The sequence below is a fragment of the Mchenga conophoros genome, linkage group LG6, assembly GCF_057382185.1.
Source record: "Mchenga conophoros isolate Kocher_MC1m ecotype Shallow Benthic linkage group LG6, M_conophoros_male_GT1.1, whole genome shotgun sequence".
NCBI classification, from domain to species: Eukaryota; Metazoa; Chordata; class Actinopteri; order Cichliformes; family Cichlidae; genus Mchenga; species Mchenga conophoros.
In genome coordinates, this window is record NC_140531.1 from 10,156,370 (window position 1) to 10,174,671 (window position 18,302).

At 40.6% G+C, this 18,302-nt stretch overlaps 1 protein-coding gene across 2 annotated transcripts; it reads right to left on the reverse strand.

The window, feature by feature from the left end:
- Positions 1-423: 423 nt before the first annotated feature.
- LOC146572093 (serine protease 1-like) lies at positions 424-4,216 on the reverse strand. Of its 2 annotated transcripts, XM_085278590.1 has the most exons (6): positions 4,140-4,216; positions 3,596-3,782; positions 3,161-3,340; positions 1,366-1,427; positions 939-1,078; positions 432-845 (listed from the first exon to the last, which is right to left on the reverse strand). In XM_085278590.1, exons 1-6 carry the CDS (start codon positions 4,177-4,179, stop codon positions 702-704), a joined length of 753 nt encoding a protein of 250 aa, XP_085134716.1. In that variant the 5' UTR covers positions 4,180-4,216; the 3' UTR covers positions 432-701. The 2 variants fall into 2 exon arrangements, with proteins under 2 accessions (XP_085134717.1, XP_085134716.1); XM_085278591.1 differs by lacking the exon at positions 3,161-3,340 and having other exon boundaries at positions 424-845.
- Positions 4,217-18,302: the final 14,086 nt, after the last annotated feature.

The following is an 18,302-nucleotide window of genomic DNA, read 5'->3' on the forward strand; positions in this document are numbered from 1 at the left end:
ATGAGCTTTGTGAGTATGAAACGTCTATTATTCACTTTTTTCTTAGAAGTATAAAATGAAGATAAGATGGAAATGAATTTAGACGTTTTATGAGATATGAAATACATATGTCTCCATGAACTACAATTTAATTTAAATTATTTTAGTTTTTTTGTTTTGGGGTATTTTTTAAACACGGTTTTTAGTTTGAAAACTGGATTCATTGTTTAGATTTGGGACAAAACAATGGACAATTTCAAGAAATGTATTTTATCAACAAAACTTATTTTGATAGTTACTGTGTTTATTTTAATGCTCTCTATAGCTCAGTGATTAAAAGAAAAGTTTATCTGCCACCAATGAGCCAACAGCCTCCACGTAAACATTTTCAGCCTCAACAATCAGCTCTGATTCATGAAGTTTATCATGTTCAGGCCCTGCAGCTGATTGGTGGCATGTCTGATCAGAAAGCCTTTCTGCATCTTCACAGTGTGAGTCTGAGAGTTTCTGAACAACAGGATGAGCTGCTACACACCTGACACCACATTCAAACACACACAAGCTGCAAATCTGACACAATATTTTAGACCAAAGAAAAAGGTTCACAATTTGCAGTTAACATGAAGATATTCTAGAGCAGAAACAACACACAGCACACAAGTTTCATGTAGAGATGATTGTTTATTCTGAATGTTATTTTCATTCAGTTATTTTCCATTACTTTATGGATAAATTATCTGGTTTATCCATTTCATGTAAGGACAGACATTCACAGTAACAGCTGGTCCAGTACAGGCACGTACACCACTGCCACTGATTACACCATAAATCATGTTGTTGTAAATCACTCCACCACCAGAATCACCCTGAGAGAGAAAAATATAGTTTGTGTTCAAGTTTCTTCCAAAAGATCTAAAACATACAGAGATGATATACAGTAATGTTAGCAGTCAACTTACGCGAAGTATATCTACATTAGGTTCTTTCAGACACAGCCTGTTGTCATACGGCACAACTGAAAAACATCGAGCGTTTCTGGTAGGCTCACAGTCAACAACATGCATGTTTGCACACTGGAGATGAGGTGGTTGGCCATCGACTAGAGAAAAGAACAAAAGTCATTCATAACCTTTCAAAAACTAAAATCTTAAGGAAAATGATCTTTTCCTTTATTTCTACAAACAATTCAAATATTTTTCAAGCAAAATGTTTTCTTAAAAAAAACTGCATCTAAAAAGGTGGGAACCTGGCATTTAAACATATACACTGTAAAAAAAAACAAAAAAAACAACTTTTTTTCATACAAATTAAATATAACTATAATAACACAGAAACCAAAATGAGATTTTAAAATAAACTGAGCTAATCAAGAAAAATTATTCTTACTTTCTTTCTTGTTCTTATCTACCTGGTAATTCCCAAAGCCTGCCACCTGAACGACGTCATTTCTAGAAACAGAAAAAATTGTCACAAATTAATTCCACATCCACACGTGTCTTGTGAACACAGAATAAAATAATAAATCATAATGATGTACACTGCATGCTGGGGATTTCCAGTCCAGCTACAGCTACTAACTCTGAGTAACTGTGAGGGTTCAGATATCACACATCACTGTTTGCCACACGTGTTTCATTGTCATTCACTGCGTGTCATGGATGTAACTCCTAAAATCAAAACAAGGAATCTTAACTCTTGATCCAGGCTCAGTGATATTATCGTTGATGTCAGTCAGGTGGAGATGCAGGTATAATGTCAGTCATGGGTTTGAAACTTCACAAGTATGATGTCATCCTGTTGATGGACTACTGCCCTGACCTGCGTGATAACCATCTTCTCCTGCTGCATTAACTTGTTTGAACCTTTCTAAGTCCCGTTCTGAAAACCGTTCCATGGTTGGATACATTTTTTGTTTCACTGAGCCTCGTGTTATCAGTTAGAGCAACAAACACTGTAAGTGGCTTTCATGGTTTCATTTATAATATTATATCAAATTATATTTTCTTATTACCCTGCTTATTAGTTGTGGGTAATGGATTCCATGACTTCCCTACAAGATGATCTTATATACAATCTCAAAGCTTATTCACTGTTTTTTAAATTCATATTTGTTAAAGGACACCTCTATGAAGACAGATTAGAAGTTCAATATGTTGTATGATTTTCACTTTAGTCAAGCAGCCTTAACAGGAATCCCATTTCTTTCCGTAATGACTTATTTACCCGTTACTCTCATAATGCACTGTGTGACAGGCAGATCCAATATCCAGGGCTAAACTCAAAAGCAGCTTTAAATATAGAGTACTCGGCGATACTAGCTCGGCTATTGCAACAGACAAACAGGACACAGCCAGAAAGAGATCCAGACAAACAAAAGTACAAAACAAAGGACTTAAATGCACACAAAGTAATCAGGCAGATGGGACACATGAGGTAACACAGGTGAACTCAATCAGGCAAACAACAGGGGGAGCAAAACTGAACACAACACACACTGAGACTACCAAAATAAGAAGGGAAACAGAGCCAGAGGTTAAACTCCAGACATACAAACCTGGGAAGGACAAAAACCTGCTGCCTGTTACAAACAGACTACAGAGTACAGAGTTATTCTTTAGAGGGAATGAATGAAAATGATAATCATTTATTTTAAACTGGTATTAGTATGTTTATTATTACTATATTATATTATTTTTCTTAAATGGTCCTCTTTTATATTCATTCATGTTTCATATTCCACTTGCTGAATGAAATTCACTGTCTAAAAGACACAGAAATACTATTTTTAATGTTGTTAATGATGTTAATGTGTACAGTATAAGGTGTCACGGTTCTGGGTCATTTTGACCCAGCATTTTCAGTTTGTTATATTTTTATGTATTATGGTTTTTATGTCTTCTGATTGTCTTGTTTTAATTCCATGTTTCAGTTTATTCTGGTTTAGGGTTTTGTTCTTAGGTTTTATGTCTTGTGCCCTCGTACTTTGTGTAGGTTTAGTTCAGTGTCAAATCTGCGCCTTTGTGGATTGTTTCCTGTTTTACTTTGGAGGTCCATGTCTCATGTCAGTGTATTCAGTTTTGCTTCCCCCTGTCTCGTTACTAGGGGTGGGTATCGAAAACTGGTTCTTACATCATAGATGTAACTTTTAAGATTTAAAAGGATTAAAATAACCTTAACTCACTCTTCAGGCTTTTTATTGTGCTTATCCTTGCAGGTAGGAAGATCAACAGGTTCAACACCAGTAATAGCGTTTGGTAACTTCAGGAGCATGATGTCATCTTTTTGATCATGTGGAAATATGTTCTTTTGGTCAATTTTCACTGCTGTTCCTTGACCTTGATGTACACCTACAACTACATACCTGTAAGGAATGATAACAACATTCACCTCCAAGTTTAGCATAATGTATTTATCTGTATAGATAACTGCATGGACTTGCTGCCTCACATTTACAGATGTGAAGTAACAGCTAAAAGCACTTTAGTTTTTACTTCATTAGGAACAAATTTGTCATTAATGTTATGTCAACTATAGCACAGTTTTCATAATAAATATTTCCAGAATTATATATAAATATCATGGTAACTTGCTCAGTAAAAACAGTTTTTTTTCTCACATTGGATCCTTCTTGCAGTGAGCTGCAGTTAGAACCCATTGTTTACTGATCAGAGAGCCACCACAGTAACCGGGTTTTCCATCAGGTTCGGTTGACAGGCTGACATGGTACCGTTGCTCACTTTCGTCACAGACTTTTCCATTATAAATTCTCTTTTGCAGATCCACTGCTGTGCTCAGTGTGACACCTGAAACAGAGGATCCGGCATCAAGGGACTGGTTACAACAGTTGTTTAACAAGCAGCACATTTAATCTTAAGAGATGAAAACAGGTGAGTTACCTGCAGTGACAAACTGTTACTTGTTGGTGAAATAAAACAAATGCATATTCAGCATTATTATTCTTTATTCATGCAGCCTAGACCTGTCTGAATGCACACACTTGTTTGAAAAGACACTCTGTGCTATTTGAGCAGCACAGAGAGAAATTCAAAGAAGCTCAGAAACTATTTGCTGTGTAATTACAAAAATGTAATTGACTCGTACCCAAAACATGTTTTTTTTTAATATAAATATGTAACAAATTTGAAGAAATACATACTCACCAAGCCACAGCACAAGAAGAAGAAAAGTGAGGTGAGTCATCACTGTTGCTGACCTTACTACTACCTTCTACTTCAATGACTGAACCAGTGTCAAAGTGGCCCTTTTTAAATTTGTACATGTTCTCCTATTGGCCCACAAGCCACTAATACCCTCCTAAAGTTTTATCAACACTAACCCATTGGCCACAAACACTGAACTTGCATACATTTGATTACTAATCAAATCAGATGAACATTTGCTGTGTAGGCCCCTCCCCTATACTGCAAGTATCATCCTGAATGAAACTGTTGAACAGTTTTTTAACTATTAAAAAAAAATCCATAGACCTTTCTTACTGGGAAAAACTGCACTTTCTTACAAATATTGCCTTTATACCTTAGCTTAAGAAATTTTTAAAAATCGATGGAAATACAGTGTTTAAAAAAATTAACTCACAGCATTGTATCTTTGTATCTACAGGATTACAAAATATGAAAAAAGTACAATCCATACATATATTTTGTTGTGTGACAATCAGAAGAAATCTGAAATTCCTGTATTTTAACTAGTAGCGTATGTCATGCTTTAACTTTGTATGTTTTGATAGACCCTCTCAGAGGAGATCACACTGGGCAACCTGTAAAGAGTTTGATAAAATTATTGATCATTCCATTGTACAAACTATGATCTTTTAATAAATATCAAGTATTTGTGATGCTTAAAAGGAAATTATTTGATAATTTCTATTATCAAATTTATTTTTATTTTATTCAGAGGTGAATAAACAGTGTGTTGCTTTATTTTCTACATTATTTAAAAATCATTTTAAAAACAGCATGTAGCCAAGTCTTAGAGAAAGTGATGATGTGTGGCATTATGGAAACTGCAGGTTTTCCAGATTTGCTTGTCAGCTATTTGACATGAAGAATAGAAACATTAGCATTATTGCACGTAAGGTTTTCAAGGTGTATTTGCAAGTGAAGAAATCTCCAGTATTAGGAGGGTTGCCTCACTAGTGGAGGCCTCAGAAGGTATACCTCTATGAGCCTGACTTTGTTAGAGAAAAACAAAGCTGTAAATCTCTCGGTTCAAGGATGAGCTGAAGATATAGACCTGCAACATGATATGTGGCTATGTGTAAGTGCTGTGGAATGTTATTTGTCTTCAAAGACACTCATCAAGTGTTTGCATTTTATTAACTAAAATTCCACGACAAGCTGTATCTGGATGGGTGAATACTTTTGGCAATATAGTATACCAAGCCTCATATTTTTTTCCAAGGTTTTAATCTCACTTCTCAATAGAATTAATGTTAGGGCAGCAAGAAGTAATTCCATAGGCTGACAAAGAAAACAGTTTAGGAAAATTAAACCTAGGAGTCTGTACCTCTTCAGTAAAAAAGAAGATAGTCGTAAGTAAAGCTTAGAAAGGCAAACATGTAAGTGTTTGAGGGTACACATTTGTATCTGCACTCACACCAAATAGAAGTAAAACAACAGAAAATGAAATTTTAGATCAGCATATGGATATGTTTATCTCTGTTACCAAAATAACTTCTAAGGCACGAATCATGGCAGCACAGGAACAAACTCTGAGCACAAGATCCATAGAGGCTGGGGTCTACCACACCAGGCAAGACCCCAGGTGCAAGCTGTGTAAAGATGCCCCTGAGACAATCCAGCACATAACAGCAGGGTGCAAGATGCTAGCAGGCAGGGCATACATGGAACGCCATAACCAAGTGGCCGGCATAGTGTACAGGAACATCTGTGCTGAGTATGGGCTGGAACTCTCAAAGTCAAAATGGGAGACACCCCTAGGGTGGTCAAGAATGACCAAGCAAATATATTGCTGGACTTCCAGATACAGACGGACAAAATGGTGATGGCTAAGCAACCGGACATAATAGTGATATTAGTGGTGGACAAGCAGAGGAAGACGGCTATAGTGATAGACGTAGCAATACAGAATGACAACTACGTCAGGAAGAAGGAAATTGAGAAGCTGGAGAAGTACCAAGGGCAGAATAGAAGGAATAGAAGGAAATTGTTGCTAATATTATTTGTGTCAGACTGTGGCATGTATATCAGCATAAATTCACTCAAACACTGTGTGTACTTTTCTAAAAGGACACTCTATATGTGCACTTTGGTCCAGTGGGTGCTGCACATTCTCCTATTGTTGCATCAGTTTGTTGGTGCTACATGACTTGTGCACATGAGCAGCCCATTGTACTGGATGTTTATCTGAGTCTATGCATATGTGTGGCTTGGAAAAGACATTCTGTGACCACATTTACCTCCTGTTAATTTTCTAATAAGAAATGTGGATGAAGGCAGCAGTGTGGCTGGGATGCTACACTGCTGCCGCTGTTCAGTCATCCACCCATTCACACACACACACATTCACACACAAGTGATGGCAAGCTACATTGTAGCCACAGCTTCCCTGGGACGCACTGACAGAGGCGAGGCTGCCGGACACTGGCGCCACCGGGCCCTCTGACCACCACCAGTAGGCAACGGGTGAAGTGTCTTGCCCAAGGACACAACGGCCGAGACTGTTTTACTGTTTAGTACATCTTATAATCTTGATTGAAATCATTATTACTTTTTAATAAAGTGTTTGATATTTTTATTACTGTTACTGTTATGATACCTTTTTTTATCGGCTTGAAAAAATGTTAACACACAAAATGAATACTTTGTCCTCCTGCGGAGGTGTGGCCTGTTAGTCTCACATTTGGCATTAATGTCTTCTAATGAAAATGGATTCTGTGGATGTTGACTTTCCCACTTTGACGTAACTCCCGCTCATTTCAACATGCAAACATGCTGTTCTCCCTCTTCACCCTAAAAAGGGAGATTTGGCTTTGTTTAAGAGCTGGAGACCAGTGTGGCTCTGTCAGGCACAGTTCAGTATATTGACTAAGAGATCTTGTACTTTATTTATATTAATTCAGTTTGGTTCATTTCAAATTTATTTAGTGTGATTGATCAGTAATTATAGCACTATGTCCAGATCATTCCCTATCAATAAGGATCTGGCATGTTAATATACACCCAGCAGCCAAATGCGACTCCTTAATTTTGATACGGCTGGTAAGAGGTCAAATGAGCATTTTCCTCTTCATGATGTTTGCTATATTGCTGATGGAAATATTAGTATCAGTTTCACTGTAAACATTGTACTCCTTTCATTGGGTTAAGGTAAAAAAATGTACCCTAACCCAATTTATCAGTGTAAATGTGGTCATTCGTACTCAGTGTAAAACACAGCAGTAAGACAGGAAGACAAATTAAAAACTTCCCGGTGCCCATTGTGTGCTATCTCTTCTCTGCTCTGCTGTTTATTTACAATATTTTGAAAAGATGGAACATCCATGAATTTCACAGTGGCAGACGAGCAGTGGGTGGACACTGCAAAGTTGGTGCCCAATTCCAGATGTAAGCCAGGACTAATGCTGTGTGATATTACTAAAGTCTCATAGTTACTGTATATGCAATGTCTTATCCTGATAACAGGGTAACTAGCACCACTGAATGTTCATTCTTTCAGTGGTGCTAGTTTCATGTACTGTTTATAAGACTGGGGAAACCTGCAGTCAGCTGAGACTGAAGAAGTCATTTGGATGAGTGATGAAATGTTTCTCCCACTGAAAACGCTATGTCCAGATGAACAGAATCAACCTTTTGGGGTTTACTGGATGATTCTACATGCATCAAGACATTTTAACTGAAAGATGATCAGTGGAAACAGGAAGCACCTGTGCTCAATTTTCAATGTCATGGCAAAAGCTGTAGAGTATTTTTTGTGATCATTGACCAAACTTGAGTTTGCAGCAGCTGTTTTACTTCCAGTCTGCCTGCAGATGATTAGCAGGTGCTTATCTCTATCTCTGTTAGTATAATGGGTTCTCCTGCTGTTGGCTTATCAAAGAGAGTCAAACTGGCATTGTGCTTTAACATCAGTGCGTGTTTGATGAAAGATACATTATAGTAACAGTGGACTATTGTGGGCTGCTCTTTTTATGACTGGGATTTTACACACAAATACAATAATTTACTTTGACCACAAACATTTAAACATTTCATTCAGCCCACTTTGTTTTTATTATTTTTTAAAATGTTTTTAATATCAGTATTATCTTTAAAAATATTATATAAGGTATTTCAGAAGTTGTTGTAATATTAACCTTCAGGCTTTAATGTTTGATGACAGATCATATTGACTGATTGTTCCGAGAGGCTGTGAGTTTGACTGAGAATATTATAAGATGGAATTGGACAAGGAAAATGAAAAAGGAATAGAGAAGGACATGGGGAAAAGGAGAGAATATAAAGAGGGATGACTCAGAGCAGAGAGGGAAGATGTGACACCAGTAAGAAAGTAGGTGGATAACAGAGACATGAGATGAAGAAATGAGAAAAGATGTAAAGATGTCACAGGAAAAATGATAGAAAGAGGACAGAAGGAAAAAAGAGGTGAATAAGTTTCCTCCAGTCCCACCTGAAACACCAACAGCTCTTTTGTTCTGACATCTATCTCTCTGTTTATACTGTGTATTTAATCTATTTATTTGGTGAATTATAAGTAAATGAGTAAATATGCAAATATATATGTATGCATGGTTGTTTGCAATTTTTAAAGGAGGGACACTGTAATTCAGTTCTACATACAATAACAAAAAACACATTCATTCATTCATTCAGTGCTTTCATTTTATCATCAAACTTCTCTGTCTGCTTCTACGCTCTCTGTGAAAAAAGTTTTTTTTAACATGTATTAATTTATTTTTTTTAATTGGCCTCTTTAGCTGTAAAACTTGTTATCCTCTCTTCTTCTGGTCAAAGGGCCTTTTTCTGTCTAATATTGTTTGAGCAGAACTGTGGGAATGTAAATCAGCATAAATGCACTCTAAAGTTCCCTACTGTGTGTATGCAGGTGGGGGTTTTCGCTTCCCTCCAAACTCTAATCTCTCACCTGGATCTGAGTGACTTTTGCATGCAAGCGAGCGCTTCATTGTGTTGTTATCTGAGTCTTTGCATATGTGCAAAGACTCAGATAACAAGCAAATGTTCTGTGACTTGATCCACATGATGAGTTTGTAAGAGTGTTGTTCCGACTTGCCAGTCTGCAAGTGTTTGTTTTATAGTAAGAAATGTGGAGACAGCAGCAGTGTGGCTGAGATACAGAAAGGATGCATTCAATGAAAATCTGGTGAAAAGATGTCCCTGTGTAAATCTGTACTTTTTTGCTTGTTTGCATAAAGGGTTTCAGCATTATGTTTGACTTTTGGTTGCTCTAATCTTGGTATTCTCAGTGTAGTGCTACTTTACTAGCTAACATAATACATAAATATAGATACTGGAAATTAATACTGCAATTTAAGTCACTAACAATCTGGGAAGCAGATTTTTAGTCATTTATTTTGCATAGGCTATTATTATTAGGAGCCTTGCGACAGACTGGCGACCTGTCCAGGTTGTACCCTGTATCCGGCATTTAATTAAGGAAAAATTGAAGATACCTTCTTTCTAAAGTTTAACGTATCAGGACATAAAACATATAATCTATTCTATGTCAGGCTTTAAAATGACGTATTACACAAATTATACTAAAATGTTTTTTATTAAGATGCAAAATCCTAACATCTGTAAAACTGTATGATGAGTAATAACAGGTAACATGTGTTAGTAAATATTTCACTGAAAATAAATTTAAAATTTAAAATGACTCTGCATTTAAACCCTCAGGGGAAACTTTCAGCAACAAGTACTGAGGTCAAAGTTCAGGAAATGATCAAAGTTCAAACCTGTTGTGTTTTGGTGTGATAACACAAGCTGTGCTGCATAAATGTACAAATGTATTACTCAACATCTCCTCTTTTTAAATATATAATAAAGAAAACGAGTGACTAGAACTTATATTGTCTCATATTGTTATTAATTGTCAGGTTGCTTGTTAATCTTTTGTCTGTCAGTTTGTCCAGATAAACTTTGTTTCTCATGGTTTAGTTCATACAAACCGTCTCCTCTCAGATCTCAGAGGACTGAAGTCTTATTATGAGTGCCTGTACAGTATGATAGTGTCTGTGGCACTGAGAAATCAACTGATTCGTTTTTATAAAATGAAAGACTGATTAACGGCTGATGTTTTCTGCTCCCCACAGATTTTACAACAACCAGCTAAAGTGGCCGCTGACAACAAGCCAGTTAACCTGAGCCTCTTTCTCACAGTAGGCCAGGCACGTTTGGATAACTTTATTCCATTAATGAATGAATTCATCATTTAAAAACTGCTGTTTCTATTTACTTCTGTTACCTTTGACTTTTATCAACCTTTATTTGATCTGACAAATTTAATCATAACAAATGTGCGACATAATTAGAAATCAGGAAATAGTGCAAATACATTAATTTGAGAAATGGGTTAAAGTGGAAAAAAACATTTGTTTCTCCCTCTTTCTCTCCAATTAAGTTCAAAGGTCCTTTACTTGTTGACTTTAATTAATTAAATTTGGTTGATTTTTATTTTATTTCATATGAATGATCAGTATTTACTTATTAAAAGCACTTTGTCCAGGTCATTCACTGTCATACAGGTTCTGGTGTGTTGATATATTTTGGGCAGCCAGATGTGCCTTCTTCTCCTCCAGAAGTGTTTTTAATTTTGAGATGTTGCTTAACTGATTAAAATTTGGAACTGAATTGGAAAAACATGTTTCTTTAAAAGATCAAAGTTCAACCAGTAACAGCACGAGGTGGAAGAGAAAAGACAGTCTTCTTTTTTTTAGCAGTTAATGTTGCTGTGCCCACAGTTCCTGATAGTGGTGAAAGATAAGTAAGTACTGAAGCAGCTGCTACTTAGACAGAACTCCTTAATGCCATTTGCAAGTCAAATCGACCTTATAGGCTGATATCAGGACAAAGGAGCATTTTTGTCTTCATGATGTTATATTGCTGATGTGCTCTTGGAAATATCAGTATCAGTTCCACAGTAAAAAATTTGCTCTTGTCATTATCTTATCAATAGAAATGTGATCTTTGTACACAGTGCAAACCACAGCCGAGGAAAGCAAATCAGAGATATCAATGTGTATTCATACACTTTTCTTCTCATAATTGTGTGCTGTCTATTCTCTGCTCTGCTGACTTTATACAATATTTTGAAACAGAAGTGTCAAGAAATATACTCTAAAACACTTCTTCAGTAAAGACTCAGAGAAGAGAAACACACAGAACTTCTAGCTAGCAAGGGCAGCCTCCAGAACTGAGACTCGTGCTGAGAAACTGCCCCGGTCTTTATTTATACTTCAGTGAGCGTTTGTTCCTTACATTGGAATGTGGAGGTGTACGTACGTGTGTCTGTGTGCGCGCGCGTGTGTGTGTGTGTGGTCAGAGTGTGGCCCCATAAACAACTTCCCTTAACCTGCTGGTCTGGAAAATCCAACAGTTCATCTATATGTAAAGAAGGCACTTAAACTAAAACTGACATAGCTACGTTAATCCTACCGTAAAACAATAAGACAAGGTACGACCTCTCTCATGCTCCTAGGATGTGGGGGTGAACACCCTGGAATGTTACAGATCTCCTAGGATGAGACATTCTTTCAATATGCCACCAACTATATACTTCTACACACAAATGATTACATGCAGCATTCTACCATATGCAAACTCATATCGTTAAAAGATTATAGACTGACTACTAAGTACAATTTTCCTATTAACATTCCCTTCTGTTGTCAGTAAAAAATTTAAATGAGATATCAGTATGTAACATCTTGTTGTACATTTTCTGTCACATCGCCATTAATCACACAAAGTCTTCATGTTCCAACAGGTCGGGGTCATTATCATCATCACTTGTCATGGCTATGTATGCAGCAACAGTAGAAAATATTATGCGGTTAATCATGAGTTTTAGACATGGCAATATACACGTTACAAAGACACAAAATAAAAGTAAAAATATCCCAACTCCGATGAGTAGTCTTTTTAGCACCTGTAACCAGGAGCCAGTGTAGAGCCACGAAAACCAGTCACTTGTATCACTTACATAGTCCTGATTTTGGGCCTGCTGGATCTGTCTCAAAACATTCAGGGCGTCAGTCATGTTTAATGAGTGTACATCGTCCAGTATGTAAGTGCAGCATGTGTTATTGAAGAGGACGCAAAGTCCCCTTTCTCTGCTAGTATCATGGAGTAATTCTTCCCTGGGAGTTGGTCCAGGAACATATAGTGTGGGGTGTGTTGACGTACTGGCATATGAGAACAGACATAATAGTCTGTATTTGCCGATTCTGTCTTTGTCCTGTAAAGGTGAGCGTCGTAGTCAAGGTAACCAGGAGGGTCCACCTTCCCATGGTTGCACACAGGTCCGTCACACCTCGCACTTGGTTGCCCTAGAGTTGATCAGAGGCTGGAGGTTGAAGTGCGAGCTTACACTACGGGGGCTCAATCAGCACTCCCCCCTCACCACTGAAACAACCAAGTGTGAGATTTCCCTAATGTGCTGTCTTGGGGGTGCCGGGGTTTCCTGGGACCTCAACCTTTTTGCAGTGGCTCTGATGTATCCAGGAGGATACATCTCTCCGCTATTTTGCAGGCAGTTGGAGTGGTCAGAAGCACTTGAATTGGCCTCTATCAACCCCCATCACCTCACTTTAGGCCTTCATCCTGCGAGGGGGATACTTATGACTCCTCCATTGTCCATGCTCTGCAGAAAAACCCCTCTGTGGAAAGGGTGCTGGGTCCAGTTATCTTACTGCTGTTATGATCCCAGCAGTCTTCAGTGTGCCATCGTATGCACAGTATAGTGACACAGCATTAAGTGATGTTCATAGGAAACTGCTGTCATCACCACCATGGCTTCTGGTTCCTGTGCTTTCACAGAATCATGATGCCATCCTTAGACTCCCTCTGCGTTGTCGATGGAGCTTGGCACGCTCCCCTCATCCTTCATGTGCCCATCCGTTGTCCACAATCTCCTCTATTGGCCTCTGGAAAGGCGACCGTGGCTCAGGGGGTTGGGAAGCGTATCTGTAACCGGAAGGTCGCCGGTTCGATCCGCGGGCTCTCTGTCCTGGTCGTTGTGTCCTTGGGCAAGACACTTTACCCTACCGCCTACTGGTGTTGGCCAGAGGGGCCGATGGCGCGATATGTCAGCCTCGCTTCCGTCAGTCTGCCCCAGGGCAGCTGTGGCTACAACTGTAGCTGCCTCCACCAGTGTGTGAATGTGAGAGTGAATGAATAGTGGCATTGTAAAGCGCTTCGGGTGCCTTGAAAAGCGCTATATAAATCTAATCCATTATTATTATTATTATTATTATTGGAAATCCCCCTTGGCACGGCTCTCATTCCAACGCAGTTTCATGGTCCTTGCTGTGGCTCCAAAGTCTGATCTCATGATGGGCCCCAACCAGCTCGACCTTTGACCTCAACCACTGCCTGGGCTGTCAGCTATGCCTGGAATGGTTCTCGCTTCTCACTGGGCCTCTGAAGATTTCTCAGGAGATTACTGCTGCACCTGTATTTCCTTGCTAGGAGGAAAAACTTCTATTTGGAGAGCATGTCAACAATCATCAAACCACATTCTTTTGTTCAGTGAACTTCACTTATAGGCCATCAAAGCCTCATCTGAACATGGATGCACCACTTGCATAGGTTTAATACCCGTTGAATGAACTGTTAATCTCATAAATCGCTGCAAAATCCTAAAAATCATATAAAACAAAATTTAATGTTAATTCATTGTTTCATGTTAATCCTGGATCCCTCCTCTTGACACATGGACACTCCCATGAGTCAACTCATCAAAACCAGATTCCTGTCTTAAAGAAAAAGGTTAGCTAGATCATGTCCCAGGCAACATCAGGGCATCTCCTCCTCTGGAGCAGCACCACCCTGGACCTATAATCCTGCAATAAAAGATGTCAGTGTGCTTTGCATATTAAGTTTGCTTAAAAACTGGCTCCGCCAGGAGCCTGCATACACACCATCATGGCCTGGAAAGCAAGATCAGTTGGAAGTGAAATCAAACTTCACACCTATAAACAATTATATCATAAGAGTAATAAGCATTCAGCATCAGCAAGACAAGTGTCATGCGCAGGTTTTCTCAGTAAACTACAATTATTTCCATAATTTGCCTCAGACATGGATCATCCCATGTACTCAGTCAACATTAATGTAATCGGTGACTTCTCTTAAGCAGTTACTCCACTCATCAATCACTATGAGTTCAAAAGTGGCCAGCTAATGAGCCCCATATTAAACTATTCCATAAACACTGCATCTCTTATCTGTTTTTCTCATGTCACTTGTCCGCTTCTGCTGAATCCTCTACATGTACTCTTAGAAAAACAAACATTAGCAATACACATTGACCGTGTTCAGATGCAGGTCGACAGGTTCCAGAGGTGCCATAAAAAACCCCTAAAGTTAGCCATCCATAGCTGTGGAAAGAATGTTATTCACATCATCAAAGTAACCTTCACATTTTCCCAACAACACAGTGTAACAGCATCACCAATTCATAACCTCTAAACACAGTTTTCTTCACACATAAACCCAGAAATCCTGTAGTAGAAAAAGATTAACTAGTCCTCTTATAAATCACATGATCAAACACATGAAAAACTGTAATGATGTAGAAAAGAAAATGCAAATGTTAGCGCTGCGCAGGCGTATGCATACTTTGTCACAGTTACCTCTGTAAGCAACACAAGATAGTGAATAACACCCCCTGGAAGATGCACAGACACAGAAAGTGGCATTTAAAAGGTTAAATCGTCATGCAACCTCGAATGTTGCTGTCATCTTTCTGCTCCTGTAAAAACAAGCACATAAATTCGTCTGCACCTTTGTCAGGTGGGGGTTAACCTTGAGTCGTGGTCAAGTCTTGTCAGCTTTTACCAGTCAGTCAGTTTGTTTTTTATTTCCATTCATTCATTCATTCATTCATTCTTTCTTTCTTTCTTTCTTTGCTGATAGTGGAACCCATCGTCGCATTTAGTTAGAGTATGGCAGCCTTGTCGCGAGCTCCCCCAAGCAACAGCTTTTTTCTGTGTTTAATTTTACTTTTCCTTCATTTTTTCGCGAGTAGCACATGTCTCCTTGTGTACGACCGACAAACCTTACTGGACATAAAAGACGGTCTTTCTTATAACTTTCCGGAGTTCAAGTTTTGCAACACGGACGCTCCGTTTGCAGACCCCCCATTCATCTCACCTGAGACGCCTTTGTTCTCTGGCCCTGGAGGCCGCAAACGCCGACGCAGAGGGAGAAGATCTGGCGTTCTGGTTCGACTGAGACGGCGCACTAACAGACCACCGTTACCCAGTTTATTACTGGCTAATGTGCAGTCTCTGGAGAACAAGCTGTGCGAGCTTCGGGCACGGATCTCATTCCAGCGAGAGATGCGGGACTGCTGCGTGATCTGCCTCACAGAAACCTGGCTATCGGACAAGGTACCGGACTCCGCAATACAACTACCGGGGTTCTCCATGCATCGCGCGGACAGGTCACAGGATCTTACTGGGAAAAGCAGAGGCGGTGGTGCGTGTTTCATGATCAACAACAGCTGGTGTGATTATGCGAACGTGCACTCGGTCAAATCCTTCTGCTCACCGGACCTGGAGTACCTGATGATTAAGTGCCGGCCATTCTGGCTACCGAGGGAATTTACAGCAGTGATTATTACGGCTGTTTACATTCCCCCACAAGCCGACACTGACCGTGCACTCAGGGAACTGTACAGCGCGATCAGCAGCGAGGAAACCGCACACCCAGAGGCAGCGTTTATCACAGCCGGAGACTTTAATAAGGGAAACCTGAAGAAAGTCTCACCCAAACTCCACCAACACATCCATTTTAACACCCGTGGAGATCGGCTACTCGACCACTGCTACACCTCTTTCCGGGATGCGTACAAAGCCCTCCCCCGCGCCCCATTCGGCCAATCAGATCACCGCTCCATCCTGCTCCTGCCCGCCTACAGGCAGAAGCTGAAACAGGAAGCTCCAACCCGGAGGGCGGTGCACTGTTGGACGGACCAATCGGAGTCTGCGCTGCGGGACTGTTTTGATCACACGGACTGGGAAATGTTTCACGTGGCTGCTAGGGACATTGATGAATACACAGACTCAGTCTGCGGATTTATCAGGAAATGCGTGGAAGATGTCGTCCCATCCAGAACAGTTAAATCCTTCCCAAATCAAAAACCCTGGATTAACGGAGATGTTCGCGCGGCACGGAGCACCGCCTTTGCCTCCGCGAACACATCGGACTACAAACACACACATTACCAACTCCGGAAGATGATCAAAGCAGCCAAACGTGAGTACAGGGACAGGGTGGAACAACAGTTTGACAACCCTCGGAGTATGTGGCAGGGACTAAACACGATCACAGACTTTAGAGGGAAAACCAGCACACCGCAGACCACGGCCTCTCTGTGTGAGGATCTAAACGTATTCTACGCTAGATTCGACACAGCGAACACCATGAGACCGGACAGTGTACGCACAGCGGATGACGTCAGTGCGCACACTGTGTCTGAGGAGGATGTGCGGAGGTGCTTCAGGAAGGTGAACACACGCAAAGCTACTGGTCCGGACGGGATTCCCGGCCGCGTCCTCAGGTCATGCGCGGCTCAGCTGGCTGGAGTGTTCACGCACATCTTCAACCTTTCCCTCTCTCTGTCTGTAGTCCCAGCCTGCTTCAAAATGGCCACCATCGTCCCTGTACCCAAATCCTCCACCATCTCCTCATTGAACGACTGGCGACCTGTAGCCCTGACCCCCATCGTAAGCAAATGCTTCGAGAAGCTGGTCAGGGACTTCATCTGCTCTGCACTACCCGACTCACTGGACCCTCTACAGTTTGCATACCACCACAACAGGTCCACTGATGATGCCATAGCCCTGACACTACACACTGCCCTGTCACACCTGGAGAAGAGAGACACGTATGTGAGGATGCTGTTTGTAGATTACAGCTCAGCATTCAATACCATCGTTCCCTCGAAGCTGGATAGGAAACTGCAGGATCTAGGACTGAGCAGCTCCCTCTGCAGCTGGATCCTTAGTTTCCTGTCTGACAGACGCCAAGTGGTCAGACTGGGCAGCATCACCTCATCCCCCGTCACACTGAACACTGGTGCTCCACAGGGGTGTGTACTGAGCCCTCTCCTGTACTCACTCTATACCTACGACTGCACAGCCACTAACAACTCCAACATCATTGTGAAGTTTGCGGACGACACTACAGTGGTGGGTCTTATCACCAACGGTGATGAGACGGCTTACAGGGAGGAGGTCAGCGCCCTGACCCACTGGTGTCAAGACAACCATCTCACACTCAACGTCGCAAAGACAAAGGAGTTGATAGTGGACTTCCGGAGGTGCAGAGAAGTACACACCCCCATCACCATCAGCGGCGCTGCTGTGGAGAGAGTGAGCGGCTTCCGGTTCCTTGGAGTACATCTGGCTGAGGATCTTACGTGGTCAGTACACACAAACAAAACAGTGAAGAAGGCGCAGCAGCGCCTCTTCTTTCTCAGGAGACTGAAAAGATTCGGCATGAGCCCCCGCATCCTCAGGACCTTCTATCACTGTGCCATTGAGAGCATCCTCACTGGATGCATCACCACCTGGTATGGCAACAGCACCGCCTACAACTGCAAAGCTCTCCAGCGAGTAGTGCGGTGCTCTGAACGGATAATTGGAGGTGAGCTTCCCTCCCTCCAAGACATCTACAGGAAGCGCTGCCTGAGGAAAGCGGGGAGGATCATCAAGGACTCCATTCACCCCAGCCATAAACTGTTCAGACTGCTTCCATCAGGAAGGAGGTTCTGCAGCATCCGGTCCCGAACCAGCAGACTGAGAGACAGCTTTTTCCATCAGGCCATCAGACTGCTGAACACGTCATAGACACCTCAGCTTCACAACTGGAACTTTAACATTATGCACTCCATACTGTACAGTAATGCCACTGTTTTGCACATATTCAACTCTGTATATTTTATTTTATATATTTTATTTATTGTTTACTCTATTTAATTTGTAAAATATGTGTACACACACACACACACACACACACACACACACACACGTAGAAAAATATTTAGTATACACATCCAGAAATGCATATACTATTATATATTGTACATATATTTAT